The following is a 13,421-nucleotide window of genomic DNA, read 5'->3' as shown; positions in this document are numbered from 1 at the left end:
GGAGTCAAGGATTCTGAAGTTTCATCTGACATACTTTGGGCTTGTTGCAAGGAGAGACTGGTCCTTAGAGAGGGACATCATGTTTGGGAGAGTGGAGGGACGGCGCAGGAGAGGAAGACCCTCAATGAGATGGATCGATTGTGAGTGGAGTGATGGGAATGAGTGTGTTTGAGATGGCAGGGTTGGCACAGGATAGAACGGCATTTAGGGCTCTTGTACATAGGGTCTCTATGAGTCGCAAGCAACTCGATGGCACAGAACAACAACAAACATCCTCCCTAGTCATTGTCCAGCTCTCTGATGCATAGCAAGTGAATACAAAGACCCTGGCCTGTATCAGACGCACCTTAGCCTCCAGACTGACATCATTGTTCTTCAGTACTCTGGAGAGATCTCTGACAGCAGCCTTTCCCAGTACAATACATCTTTAATTTCCTAGCTGCTAGTGCCAAGAATGTTGATTGTAGAACCAAGCAAACTAAAGCGGTTTACAATCTCAGTCTCTTCACCAATCAGCCCAGTGGTGAGAATTTTTGTTTTCTTGATGTTCAATCCATATTGAAGGCTGCAGTCCTTGACTTTCTGCAGCAAGAGCTTCAGGTCCTCCTCAGTTTCAGCAAGCAGGGTTGTGTCATCTGCATAAGGCAGATTGTTGATGAATCTTCCTCCAATCCTGATGCCACATTCCTCCCCATAAAGCTCAGCCTCCTGTATAATCTGCTTTGCATATAGATTGAACAGGTATGGAGATAGGACACATCCCTGGTGTACACTCTTCCCAATTTTGAACCTGCTGTGTTTTCTTGCTCTGTTTTGACGACTGCTTCCTGGTACAAGTATAGATTCGCATAATCATGATCAAGTGTTCTGGGATTCCCATTCTTTTCAGAGTTAGCCACAGTTTGTTGTGGTCCACATAGTCAAATGCCTTTGCATTGTCAATGAAACATAGATAGACATTCCTCTGGTAGTAAGATCTCTCTAACATTAGCTACAATACCCGTAGTACCATGGCCTCTGCTAAACCCATCCTTCGCTTCTGGCAGTTCTCTGTTGATGTGGTATTCGTTTGCTGATGTGCCATTCGTTTTTGGATAATCTTAAGCAGAATCTTGCTTGCATGTGTGATATTAACCACATTATGACCTTGAATCTATCCCACCTGAATTTCAAAACCATCTCAGGAACAGATTTGAGGCCTTGAATGAGTTTAAGACCTCATGAGACCAGATGAGCTGTGGGAGGATATCAAGAATATAATCCAGGAAGAAAAAAAAAAAGAATATAATCCAGGAAGAATGCACAAGACAGAGGAGGAAGAAAAGACCAAAATGGTTGTCAGAGGAGACTCTGAGTATAGCACTAGAGCGCCGAGAAGCCATAGCAGAGTGAAGAAATAAAGATATTAGGGAGCTGAATGGAAGCTTTCAAGTGGCAGCGCTCGAAGACAAAGTAAAGTATTACAATGAAATGTGCATGGAGCTGGAGTTAGAAATTCAAAGGGGCTGAACTCACTCAGCATTTCTTAAGCACAAGGAACTGACGAACAAATTCAAGCTTCAAGTTACAATACTTAAGGATGCTTTGGGAAGAATATTAAATGATCCAGGAAGTATTAAAAGAAGATGGAAAGAGTATACAGAAAAAAAAAAAAAAAAGAAAGAGTATACAGAGTCATTGTACCAAAAAGAATTGGCAAACATAGAAGAATTTAATGAAATAATGTATGAGCAAGAGCCTGTGGTGATGAAAGAAGAAATTCAAGCTGCTCTAAACAAATTGGCAAAAAACAAGGCCCCAGGCATTGATAGTATACCAATTCACATATTTCAACAGACGCTGCTCTGGATGTGCTGACGAAGTTGTGCTGAAAAATCTGGAGGACAACCACCTTGCCAACTGACTGGAAGAGATCTATATTTGTTCCCATTCCAAAGAAAGGTATCTGACTGAGTATGGAAATTATTGAACAGTTTTTGGGTAGCAGTCATTAATCCAGCTTTTTTGTAGTGCATCAGATTTGAACATGTCATATTCAAAGGTTGAGGCAAAATGTGGTTACATTACACCCCATCTCAAATTTTATTTGCACTTTTAAATATTTTTGTTCTGACATATTTTTAGTTTATTAGTATTTACCCCTTTTTCTGGATGGACAAAACTGTTACTGTTTTAGGATATATATTGTAAGCTACTACCAAAGAGTCTTATCAGAAGGTATAGTAACTATTTGTGTTTGCATGAGTTGCTGTATAAGAAGCTATGTTCTATGAATCACAATTTTTGAGAACACTATATTGTGTTTAAAATACTAGCCACTTGTTATATGTACTTTAAACATATTTCATCTCAGTCTGTGTTGGGTTCCCCTTTGTTAGATGGCATTTTTTGTGTTGCTTGAGAAACTTAAAACCAAACATCTTTCCTTTGCCACAGGAGGACCATGTCATTAGACTTTGGCAGTGTGGCTCTGCAGACACAAAATGAAGATGAAGAGTATGACAAAGAAGACTATGAAAGGGAGAAAGAGGTAAACTACCCTGAAAAAGACTTGAAACCCAATCATGCAATGTCCTTTTGTTCTGTCTGAATAACTACTGCCTACCTGTAGTACCTACATAGGCACAATTAAGTGATCTGGAATACACAGCCTTCAAAATGTTATTAGTAATTTTTTAGGATCCACATAGTTGAATGCCTTTGCATAGTCAAGAAAATACAGGTAAGCATTTTTCTGGTGTTTTCTGCTTTCAGTCAAGATCCTTCAGACATTGTAATGATAGGCCTTCTTCAATGGCTTCTTCTGAGTCCAGATTGAATTTCTGGCAGTTCCATGTCTTGTACAAGAATTTTAAAATTTTCTTCAGCCTAATTTTATTTGTGTGTGATGTTAAAAGTTACTGTTCCACAATTTCCACATTCTTCCGGATGAGTCTTCTGTAGAATGAATGTGGATCTCTTCCAGTCAGTTGATCAGGTAGCTAGCTACCTTCCAAATTTCTTGGCATACATGACTAAACACATCCAGTGTTGGATCTATTTCTTTTTAGCATCTCAATTGTTATCAATTCCTGCGCCTTGTTTTTTCACTGATTCCTTCTGGGCAGATTTTACTTCTTCCTCCAGTACCATTGCTTTTTGCTTACATACTCTGTCCTGACATGATTGAATGTTGAACAGTTCTTTTGTGTTACAGTGATTCTGTAGTACTGACATCTTCCTGCATCACTCGGTATTTTTTCTTTTTTATCTGTAAAATCCTTCAATTTTGCTACTGGAGGTTTGATTCTCCCCCCCCTTCAATTTATTCAGCTTGAGAAACGTCACATGTGTTCTTCCTTTTTGGTTATCACACTCAAGATATTTGCACATTTCTTTATAGTGCTTTGCTTTGTCTTCAGCTGCCCTTTGAAATCTTCTGTTAAAGTCTGTAATAATGTCATCATTTTGCTTTAGCTACTTTTCATTCAGAGTCTCTTCTCATGTCTATTTCTTTTCATTCTTTCTTACTTTTTTAGGGATTTCTTACTTTCTTCATATTTGATGTCATTCAAAACTGGTGTGGTCTTTGATCATTAGTATTCACTATGTCAAATCTATTCTTGAGATTGTTTCTAAATTCAGGTGGTATATACTCAAAGTTATAATTAGTTCTTGTGGACTCGTTTTCATTTTCTACAGCTTCAACTTGAACTTGCTGATGTGCCATTTGTTCTGCTAAGTGGCCGTGTTCTGACTGACAGCATGGAACTTCATCTTTCCTTTCTGTAGATACAGTTGATTTGACTCCTGTTTACCCTAGTTGGTGATATCCACATGCATATTTGCTGTTTCTGTTGTTGAAAAAAAGGTTATTTGCAATGAATATATCATTGGCTTTGCAAAATTCTAATCTCCTAAGTTGCATTTATTACTTCTTTTATTATTAATACTTATCCATGTATCTTGAGTGCATGTTTGAGCATTTTCAAACTGATTGTGTGTTGTTGTTATTTATCATCAAGTTGTAACCCACTCAATAGCTGACCCCCTAGGGGGTTTTCAGAGGTTGTAAATCACACAGAGGAGATTGCCCATCTTTCTTCAGAGGAGTAGCTGGTGAATTCAAACCAAGTGTTTTGAGTGGCAACACAATTCCTTACCACTAAGCCATCCAAGCTCCTTAATTGTGTATCAGGATAGAGAATTTCCAGAAGAAAAAAAACTCTGAAAGGGGAAGAAGAGATTAAGGGACATAAGAACATTTGTTTCAAGGAACTCATGCAATATTCAAAATGGGTGACCCTGGAGGACATTATGCTGAGTGAGTATCTCAGTCACAAAGGGACAAATGCTGTATGGTGCCTCTGTTGTAGAATGAGGCTGGCATCGGGGTGGGGGTAAGGCTGAGAAAAACTGGATGAAATATCTTTACGGCATTGAAGTCTATGGCGGAGAGAATAGTTTAAAAGTATTATATTTTAGGGCATTATGTTTATCATAGGAGTACACAATGAGGGTTGCAGAGTGGATTATACTTGGGGGTGGGGGTGGGATTGGGGAAGGTGTAGGGGGGATTGTGTACCAATGAGGGAGTTTTTCTTTTGCTTTTCAGGGAGAGGAGCAAAAGGCGAGGGGGGGGGATGGGGGGGCGGGGAGAAGGGTGCAACAATGAATGAATGGAATTCCAAAATCTCTGTAGATGTTCATTGAAATGAAAAATAAATTAAAAAATATAAAAAAATACTTGCTTCCAAGAAAAAAGAAGAAAAAGAATATTTGTTTCTAGCAGATTGGAATAAAAAAAGAATGTATAGCTATTTTCACTCTGATGTTCATATTAGTAATATTTTTTTTCACTTTAAAATAAAATAGTTACAATGGGAAAAGTGATATCAGAGCCAGCGACTTTCAAATTTTCAGTAACAAAATTTAGAATTATCCATAAAAATATGTATACTTTTCCCACTGCAAATGAAAATAAAGAGTTAACTGATTACAGGTAAGCTTGCTTGTATACCCACCCAGAAGTTTGTTCATCCTGCATGGTGCTACAATTGCAGAACAAGGCAGAGCCTTGAGAGGCTAAAGACTAATTTTTTCTTTCCTGCCTCCTTGGCAGCTTTGGAATTGTAGCAGGGCTACACCTGTTAGCAGTAGGTTAACATCTACTGCTCTTTCTAATTAGCCAATTACTTTGTATATTTGTCACTTTAAAAGAAGGATAAACAAAGGTTTATCGCATATGGTACTTTTGATTCATATGTATTTTGCCCTACTAAGGATTTGTGACACTCATTATGTAGACTTGATCAGATAATCTTGTTTTTAACCTTTAAATCTGAATGACCAGCTGCAAATACAATATGACTTATCCGGTTGTGTTCAATTTTGGTGGCTTGGGGTCGGAATTTTGTCCAAATTTGACTATACATCACTGATTAAGTCATGGTCAAATTCCCTCCTTCTCTTCATTTCAAGTAGCAGTGCTAGAGTTAGGACTTTGCCTCCCCCCGTCCCCCCCCATCCTTTGTTGAAACTAAAGAGCAAATGCAGAAAGTGCACTGAGTTTTCAGGAAAAGTGAGAATGTAGTAAACAAAGTGACTTGCCTACTTCTAAACTAGTGGGAAGCTCAGCCGCCTGCTTCCATGGAAAGACCCAGATTTTGACAAGACCACTAGAGGGCGTTGTAAAGCTAGCATTTGTTTACAGTTTGACTTAATGGCATTTTCTTGTCATCCCCCATAAATGGCCGCGTATTCGTGTGATATATGTTTTTTTTTACTCTTCTTTAACATTTTCTTATGGATTCTCTGGATAGTGCCCTGTAAATTTTTCCTGCAATACACAGGCATTTTCCAGGTACCGTCACAATTGGAGCCCTTGTGGCATAGAACAGTGTATGTTAGGCTGCCAAGTGAACGTCAGTGATTGGAATCCATCAGTCAATCTGTAGGAAAAAGATGAGGCAGTCTCCTCCCATAAATATTTATAGCCTCTGAAATCTGATCTAAGGTCACCAAGAATCAGAATCAACATGAGGGAGGTTTGGGATTTAAAAAAAAATAAAAAATTTGTTGTTTGGTCACAATTCGAACTGAAACTCTAAAATTAAACCTTAATTGTATGCCCCCTGTGGCATTAGCCTAAAAGTTGCCTTTTTATTAGCCATTACAGTTAGCCCCCTCTGATGTCCAGCTACTTTTACTGTGGACACATGGTCTTGTAAATCACCAACAGATGTCGGACTAGGATAAAAGAAAGGGTGCTTTCCACACTGGGTAGCAAGACTTGAGGCAAGTAAGACTTGTAGCAGCAAGACTTGAGGGAGACTAGAGCAAGACCCTGTTGAAAGTGACACCCAGGTGATGGTGGTGGGGAGACTGTAGCATTGCTGTGGAGAAACTGTGGCAAGGTGTAAGCAGAAGAGCTCTGATATAAAGGCCACAGTTAAAGATTTTTGTTGTTCTTGTCAGATGCTTGAAGGAGAAGCTGACTTATAACTCCTCTGAGGCAAACCTTGCTGTATGATTTGGATTTGACTGCTGAAGTGAAACTAGAGCCTGGACTAATTGAGGAATTGTGCCTTGGCACTTATGCTGAAACCTGGCCTTTGATGTTATTCTTTGCCTTCCTGACCCTTCAACTTACTTCTTATTAAACCCCATTCTCAGTACCATAACTGTTAGCCTGTGAGTTAGCAATGAATCAATTAACCTCTTGCTGTTGGTGTGATTCTAGAGGCACCATGGGACTTGTCTGTGAGCTCTTGATGTGTTTTCTGCTCTGGGGCAGTGTGGAGCTGTGTTATTGTCATGGTTTCTGGCCCTCTCAGAGAGAAGATTATGACTCTGTGCCCCTTTGTCCTGTTATCTCTATTTTAGACATCCCTCAAAAATCATAACTCACACTGTTAAGTCAGTTCCAACTCACGGCACTCCTCCATTAGAGTTCTGAGGCTGTAAAACTTAACAAGGGGAGATTGCCCAAATTTCTTCCTTGGAGTGGCTGGTAGATTCAAACTATTGACCTTTGAGTTAGCAGCGCAACACTTAACTTATGGTGCCACCAAAAAGAAGTATCTTTCAGAATCTGAAAGACAGTCTGTTTGGTTAATTTCGGTTGAAAGGTTAAAGCCCTTTAAAAAGGTTTGTGGGTTCTTGTTTATATTCTCTACTGAACATGAGCTTTTTGGATGTTCTGCCTGGCTTATTGCAATTTTTTTTTAAATAAATTCTTTGAGGAAAATATTCTTTCCCACCCCCCACCCCTCTTCAAGGAAAGAAATGAAATGGTGTGAAGTTGGAAAGAGAGTAGACTTTACAGGATAATTCAGAATGCATTTTATTAGAAGCCTTAACAGTAGTAAATTATCTTTAGGGAAGGTCTCTTGAATTATTTACCTTCATTAATGTACAGTAATACCCTGTTGAGAATTACTTGCCACCAAGAAGCAGTCTGATGAATTTAAAATTAATGAATGCTATTAAATCTTGATCTTTATAAAGTTTGCTATTTCTGTCCTTTAATCTGTATTTGGAAGTTGAATGCACACCTACTGAGGAGAGTTTGTAGTTCTTAAAATTTTCTAAAAAAAAATTTCTACTTAATAACATGTTTAAATCAGTAGGGTAATTGTGTGTTTTATGGTATTTGGTTCAGAGACCTAAAACACTCCTCTCAGAAATGAAAGACCTAGGGGTGGTATTTCATTTCTGAACATCCTTATTAGGTCTTTTTCTCTGCCTGCTTAGCAGAGATATCTTAGCTTTTCTCTGCCCTGAAAGTTACAGAAACCAAAGCATATAACTTAACTATGGCAAAGAACTTTATGGAGAACTTTTTTGTAGTGAATGAAGCTGCTTAAAAACAGCATATATGTAAAATATCTTTTGAAATATTACAGGCATGATTTTGCTGGTTAGTAAGTTTACATGCAGATCCATAAGAATTTTTATTAGCTGATAATTTATGCTCAAATAAATTTTCCTCCTTGGGATGCCAGTTTTGCGGGTGTGGTGCCACAAAGAAAGCGCCAGTGACCGCTTACCTATTGTGCAGCTTTCTGTGCTTGAGAAGGGGAAAAAAATGTACTGTTCAGATGTCTCTGTGAGGGTTCCCTTGGACTATAAGGCCATGTATTTGAACCTCTCTGAAGGTTTGGAGGAAAATATTATTTTCATACAGTCATCCTTACTTAATGTAAGTATGGAAGATTTTGTTGTTGTTTTTCTTTGTGTAATATGAGGGAATATTTGTTTCCTTGAAGCAATGATGCAGATATGTTCTGCTTTATTTTTATTATTTCTTTTGTTTTTCTTATTCTTTATATCTAATTAGCTGGTAAGACTAAATCTGAAAATTATTTTCCATTATTCTGCATTTGTAAGTGGGCAATAAATCAATATTAGTTTCAAATAATACAGGAATTCTCTTGGTTGGTATACATTTCCCTTGGTTATTAATGTCAAATTGATTTAGATAATTTCATTGTAATCAACATCTTTTATTTCATAGTTAGAGAACCAAGTGAATTGGAAAACATCTTTTAAAAAAATATGATGAAAGTTATAAATATATCCCCTCTCTCATGCCCAAATGTTATTTGGCATTCTTTTCAGATTTTTCTTAGAATACATTTATTTTAAATTTCATTGTGAAATATATATAATAAAATTTCTGCCATCTTAAGTGTTATCATTCAGTGACATTAATTACATTCAACATGATGTGTAGCCATCACCACTATCTTAGATTGCTTCTTAAGTTTCATTATATGTATATTGAAAAGTTTTGTGATTATAAAATTAATACTTGGCTATTTTATAACTATACTACCTTTCTTTTAAATTAGTGACTGAGAACGTAAAAAAGAAACTCAAAACCTAACTTGAGTCAAGAAGTACCCAATTTTTTTCCTCTAAGGTTTTACAGTGTTTTTCATGTCTTTAAAACTCACACATTGCATAATTTTATGGAACTGATTTATTTATTTATTTAGGAGGGATTCAGTCAATTTATTTATCAAACTAGTGCTTAATCTCTCAAAGAGAAACAATTATAAGCTGCCTCCATTAGCTATTTAGTAATTCTATATAAATAAGTAAATAAAGCTATTTGAATTCTCTGATTTTGTTATAGGACACTTATGATATTTCAAATCATATTAGGATTTGAAGACTTGTACACATACTGAAATTAACAATCTCCTTATCACCATTTACTTTTGAAATGTGAATACATTTATTCTGCTATACAGACTAATTTATATAGGTAGAGTGCTCAGGATGTTGTTAATTTTCTCTACAAATAAATTGGAGCACAGAATGGAATGGTTTATGTCAAGTTTTATAGAAGACACTTTTGAGAATGCTAATTCTTCTAGTTCTCTTTTTACTCGCGTGTTTTAGATGAGCAGAATGTATATCTTCTCATCACTGATGATGCCTATCAATTACTTCGGCACTCCCTGAGGATATATCACCTTCTGGAGCTTGTCAGGGCGTGTAGGCCACCTGTTGCTGCTGCTGCTATTCCCACTCCCTGGGCAAAGTGCATCTGGCTGCTGGGATTCCCAGGGGATGCCTGATTGTTATGTGCCCAAGGTCTGATTACTGGGAAGGCAGGAGCCTGGTCTGTGATAATACATTAATTTCCCCATCATTATAACTTAGCTATGCTTCTAGAAATACTTTTTTCTCTTTCACTTGTGTCCCACCACATGCATATTTCTCAGATCTCTGGTGGTACTGTGCTTGAGCATTCAGCTACTGATCTTCAAGTTGAACCTACCAGCTGCTCGTTGGGAGAGGGATGTGACACATGCAGTCTACTTCCATTAAAATCCAGGCTTGGGGACCCTCTCCTACTGCCCATGAAGTGATTCTGAGTCCTGGATGCCTTCTCTCATGTTTCCAAGGCTATAAATCTTAAGTCTTTCTACCGGGGAGCGACGGGTGGATTCAGCTGCCAAGTTTTGGCTAGCAGCCCATCATGTAATCTACGCTGCCAATATGGGTCTTTTGGAAACCCTGCGGGACCATTCCATGTAGGGTTGCTATGAGCCAGAATCAGTTTGTCAGCAGTGGGCATATGCATACGTATTTCTATAGGAAAATGTCAGATCTTCTCATATACTAAAACTCCTGATTGCTGTTGAGTGCGAATCGACTCACATTGGACCCTCGATTGGGCTTCTGAGGCTGTAAATCATACATGAGGAGATTTTCCATTTTCCTTTCACAGAGTTACTGGTGGAATCGAACCAGTGAAGGGCACAGCTTTAGGCCAGCTTTAGGTTGGCTCCCTGTAGACTATACTCCCAGAGCTCTCTCTTCTAATTTAAGTCCTCATGTTATGTGCCCTCCTCCACCTCAGGTGAAGTAATGAGCATGATTTATGTGGAATTTAACATATTTATTAAATGGAGATGTTGGGAATTTTATTTTTACTTCTAAAGCTTTTAAAAAAAGTCATTTGTGCCCAGGTAGCTTTGTTTGGTATCTAGTACTGAAGGCCCTTGATACTAATGCAGACTCTCCTGTCTCAGCTACAGCAACTGCTCACAGACCTTCCTCATGACATGCTGGATGATGACCTTTCCTCGCCTGAGCTCCACTCTCCTGACAGCAGCGAGGATGGCACAGACGATGAGTAAGACCTGCCAGTCACCTTCACTTCCGTACTACATTTCTACAAGCTTCTTTCTTTTGATTTTCTGCAGCTAATTTCCAAAGTTCTGAAGAGCAGTGGTGTCTCTCTGGAAACTAGGGTGTGTCTGATACAGGCCATGGTTTTTGCAGTCACTTGTTATGCATCAGAAAGTTGAACAATGACTAGGGAGGGTAGAGGAGAATTGATGCCTTTGAGCTGTGGTGCTGGAGAAGAGTATTGAGGGTACCATGGACTGCCAAGAAAACAAACAGATTCACCCTGGAGAGGGTTAAACTGGACTGCTCCTTGAAGCCAAGGATTCTGAGGCTTCATCTAATATACTTTGGACATGTTGTAATGAGAGACCAGTCCTTGGAGAAGGACATCATGCTTGGGAGGCTGGAAGGACAGCACAGGAGAAGAAGGCCCTCTATGAGGTGGATTGATTCAGTGACTAGAGTAATCGGGCTGGGTGTGTCAGAGGCAGTGCGATTTGCACAGGACAGAGCAGAGTTTAGGGCTGTTGTACATAAGGTCGCTATGAGTCCCAAGCGACTTGAGGGCACATAACAACAACAACCATGTGCAAAATTGGAAAATTGTGGACCAGCTATTAAAATCGGAGATGAAGGTTGAGGGGTAAACTATATGAAAATCTTTTGTTTTGGGGTTCTTGGTGCTATGCCTATCCAAACTAATAATAAGCTCTAAATGTAACATGTTGGTTTTTCTCAAGAATGCATCATTCTCGGGGACCAGAGCTAAACTGGAGTGAGCATCAAGTGCTGCCTAAAGTTCAAAGTGTAAGTATTGAGGCTGACAATGACTTTGATGGGAGTGGGAATAGACCTCAGTGCTTTCATTTTACTCTTTCTATCTACTAGGATTATAGTGAGATGCGGGAATTATGTGTTGGAGAGAAATGTGGCAATGGTTGGGAAGAGAAGCGAAGTAAAAATGAAGACCTACATCCTAGATTCCATCCTGAAGAAGTTGGAGATGAAGGTGGCAGTGGTTACAGTCCTCCAAGTAAATATGAGCAACCTGAATTATATCATCTTTCTGAAAACTTTAGGCCATATATTGGTGGTCAGAAGCAGGAGTTTATTAACCAGCCAGCCAGTGTAATGACCTTTCCAGATCCTCAGAGGCCCCTTTTTCAGGTAAGAATTTTGACTTTCTAGAACATATGTATGTGTGTACACTCATGTGCATATGTGCATATAAGAAATATGTGTCAGTGCAATAGTAAGATGGTTTATTTTAACTAGAAAAATTTCTGGAAGTGCATTTATTCAGGCGCATGCTAGATTAGTCATGCTGTTTTCTGTTTAAAATGTAATGTAATCATGATCTCAAATCAGTTTCAAATAGAGGATTTATGGAAACAGTTTAATGTTAAAATTTATTTTATGTCTAGCAAAGAATAATGACCCTCATTTACTGCTGCCTCTGGCTTATACTGCTTCACTATGCCTCAGTGACAAATGAAATTGAGATACATTATTTATAGTTTTAAAAGCAGTGTTTCTATGTTGATAATAGCATTGAGTTTCCTTGGTCTTTTTTTTCCCTTCCTTATAACAAATTTTAGGTTAGACATTCTGATGGTAGGTCAAATAGCTGATGTCTCCTTTGTATAGTGATAAAGAAATTGTTTGAAGGGAAGATCGAGTACCTTGCTTTCACCCTTAGACTTTTAAGATCTTAGTCTGTATCTGCTGCTCACAGTTTCTTAGTGACAACTAATTTTGCTAACAGCTATTCTGTGTCATTTAGGGGCAGAGTAGTTTTTGTTTGTTTATTTAGCTCTTTTAAAGATCCATTTTATCTTAATTCTAGTATTATAGAATGCTATTCATTCATTCCACAAAGGTTTTAGAGTATTTATTACACAGGATGGGAACTTTAGGGGAGTAGTCAGTAGGGAATTGCACTTTTTTTACAAAGATGGCACCTCAGGTGGTTCAAGTCCATCGCAGCGCCTCACGAGAAAGCTGAGCAGTCTAGCCCCACATTTGTAGAAACCTTTGAATGGTGACCAATGAGTTGGTTTCATCTCTATAACAATGAATTTAAGTTTGAATACTACATGGGAAGCATTGTATCACCTGGTTTCATTATTCAGTGTTTGTGTGTGTATGTATAAAAAAACATTGTCAAATCCAGTAACTTTTCCAGATATACTTCAGTGACATTATGTTCAGCATATTATGCAACCATTAAACAACAAACCAGAACCAGTTGCTATCAGGCAGACTCTCATCGTTTTGTGACTGTCTGAGGAGAGGTATTGTCCAGAGGGTGCAACCGTTGCTGCTATCCTTTTCCAAATAATTTCCAGATCATACTTTGGAGATGCCTGCCATCCTTTTCCAGAATGATTTTCCCAATTATTCTTCTGGTTTCTTATACCAAGGTGTTGGTATCATTTAGAGTAAGATTTTTGTTTTTTTTGAATTCTTTCATTTGCTTATGAACCTAGCCCCATTTTATATTCAAATGAAAGTGCAGTTAGGGTGTATACACATGGCTGATTTTCCATTAACCAGTTAAAAAAATTAAGCAGTGTTGGCGAGCTCTAGTGGCAAGAAGCTGTACTGCAATCCCAGAGCTGCATGGTTCAAATCCACCACATCCTTTGCTAGAGGAACAATTTCCTCCTGTACCAATTAGATCCTGTTTGACAGTACACACACACACACACACACACACACACACACACACACACACACACACAGATTTAAGGAAAAAAAAAGCAGTGCTATTTTTAAGCAAAAGACATTTA

General features: G+C 38.3%; 1 protein-coding gene across 1 annotated transcript in view; it reads left to right on the top strand.

Moving 5' to 3' along the window:
* The first annotated feature begins 2,440 nt into the window (after positions 1-2,440).
* CEP152 (centrosomal protein 152kDa) overlaps positions 2,441-13,421 on the top strand; it is a 107,372-nt gene continuing 96,391 nt past the window's right edge. The window contains exons 1-5 of the mRNA XM_006895325.1: positions 2,441-2,530; positions 10,530-10,633; positions 11,370-11,448; positions 11,518-11,796; positions 12,228-12,243. Coding sequence (XP_006895387.1) covers positions 2,444-2,530; positions 10,530-10,633; positions 11,370-11,448; positions 11,518-11,796; positions 12,228-12,243 — 565 coding nt within the window. The 5' untranslated portion in view covers positions 2,441-2,443. The remainder of the gene's footprint in view (positions 2,531-10,529; positions 10,634-11,369; positions 11,449-11,517; positions 11,797-12,227; positions 12,244-13,421) is intronic.

The sequence above is a fragment of the Elephantulus edwardii genome, unplaced genomic scaffold (genome assembly GCF_000299155.1).
Source record: "Elephantulus edwardii isolate Elephantulus edwardi_28Jun2011 unplaced genomic scaffold, EleEdw1.0 scaffold00164, whole genome shotgun sequence".
In the NCBI taxonomy this organism is placed as follows: Eukaryota; Metazoa; Chordata; class Mammalia; order Macroscelidea; family Macroscelididae; genus Elephantulus; species Elephantulus edwardii.
This window is presented reverse-complemented; position numbering and strand designations above follow the sequence as displayed.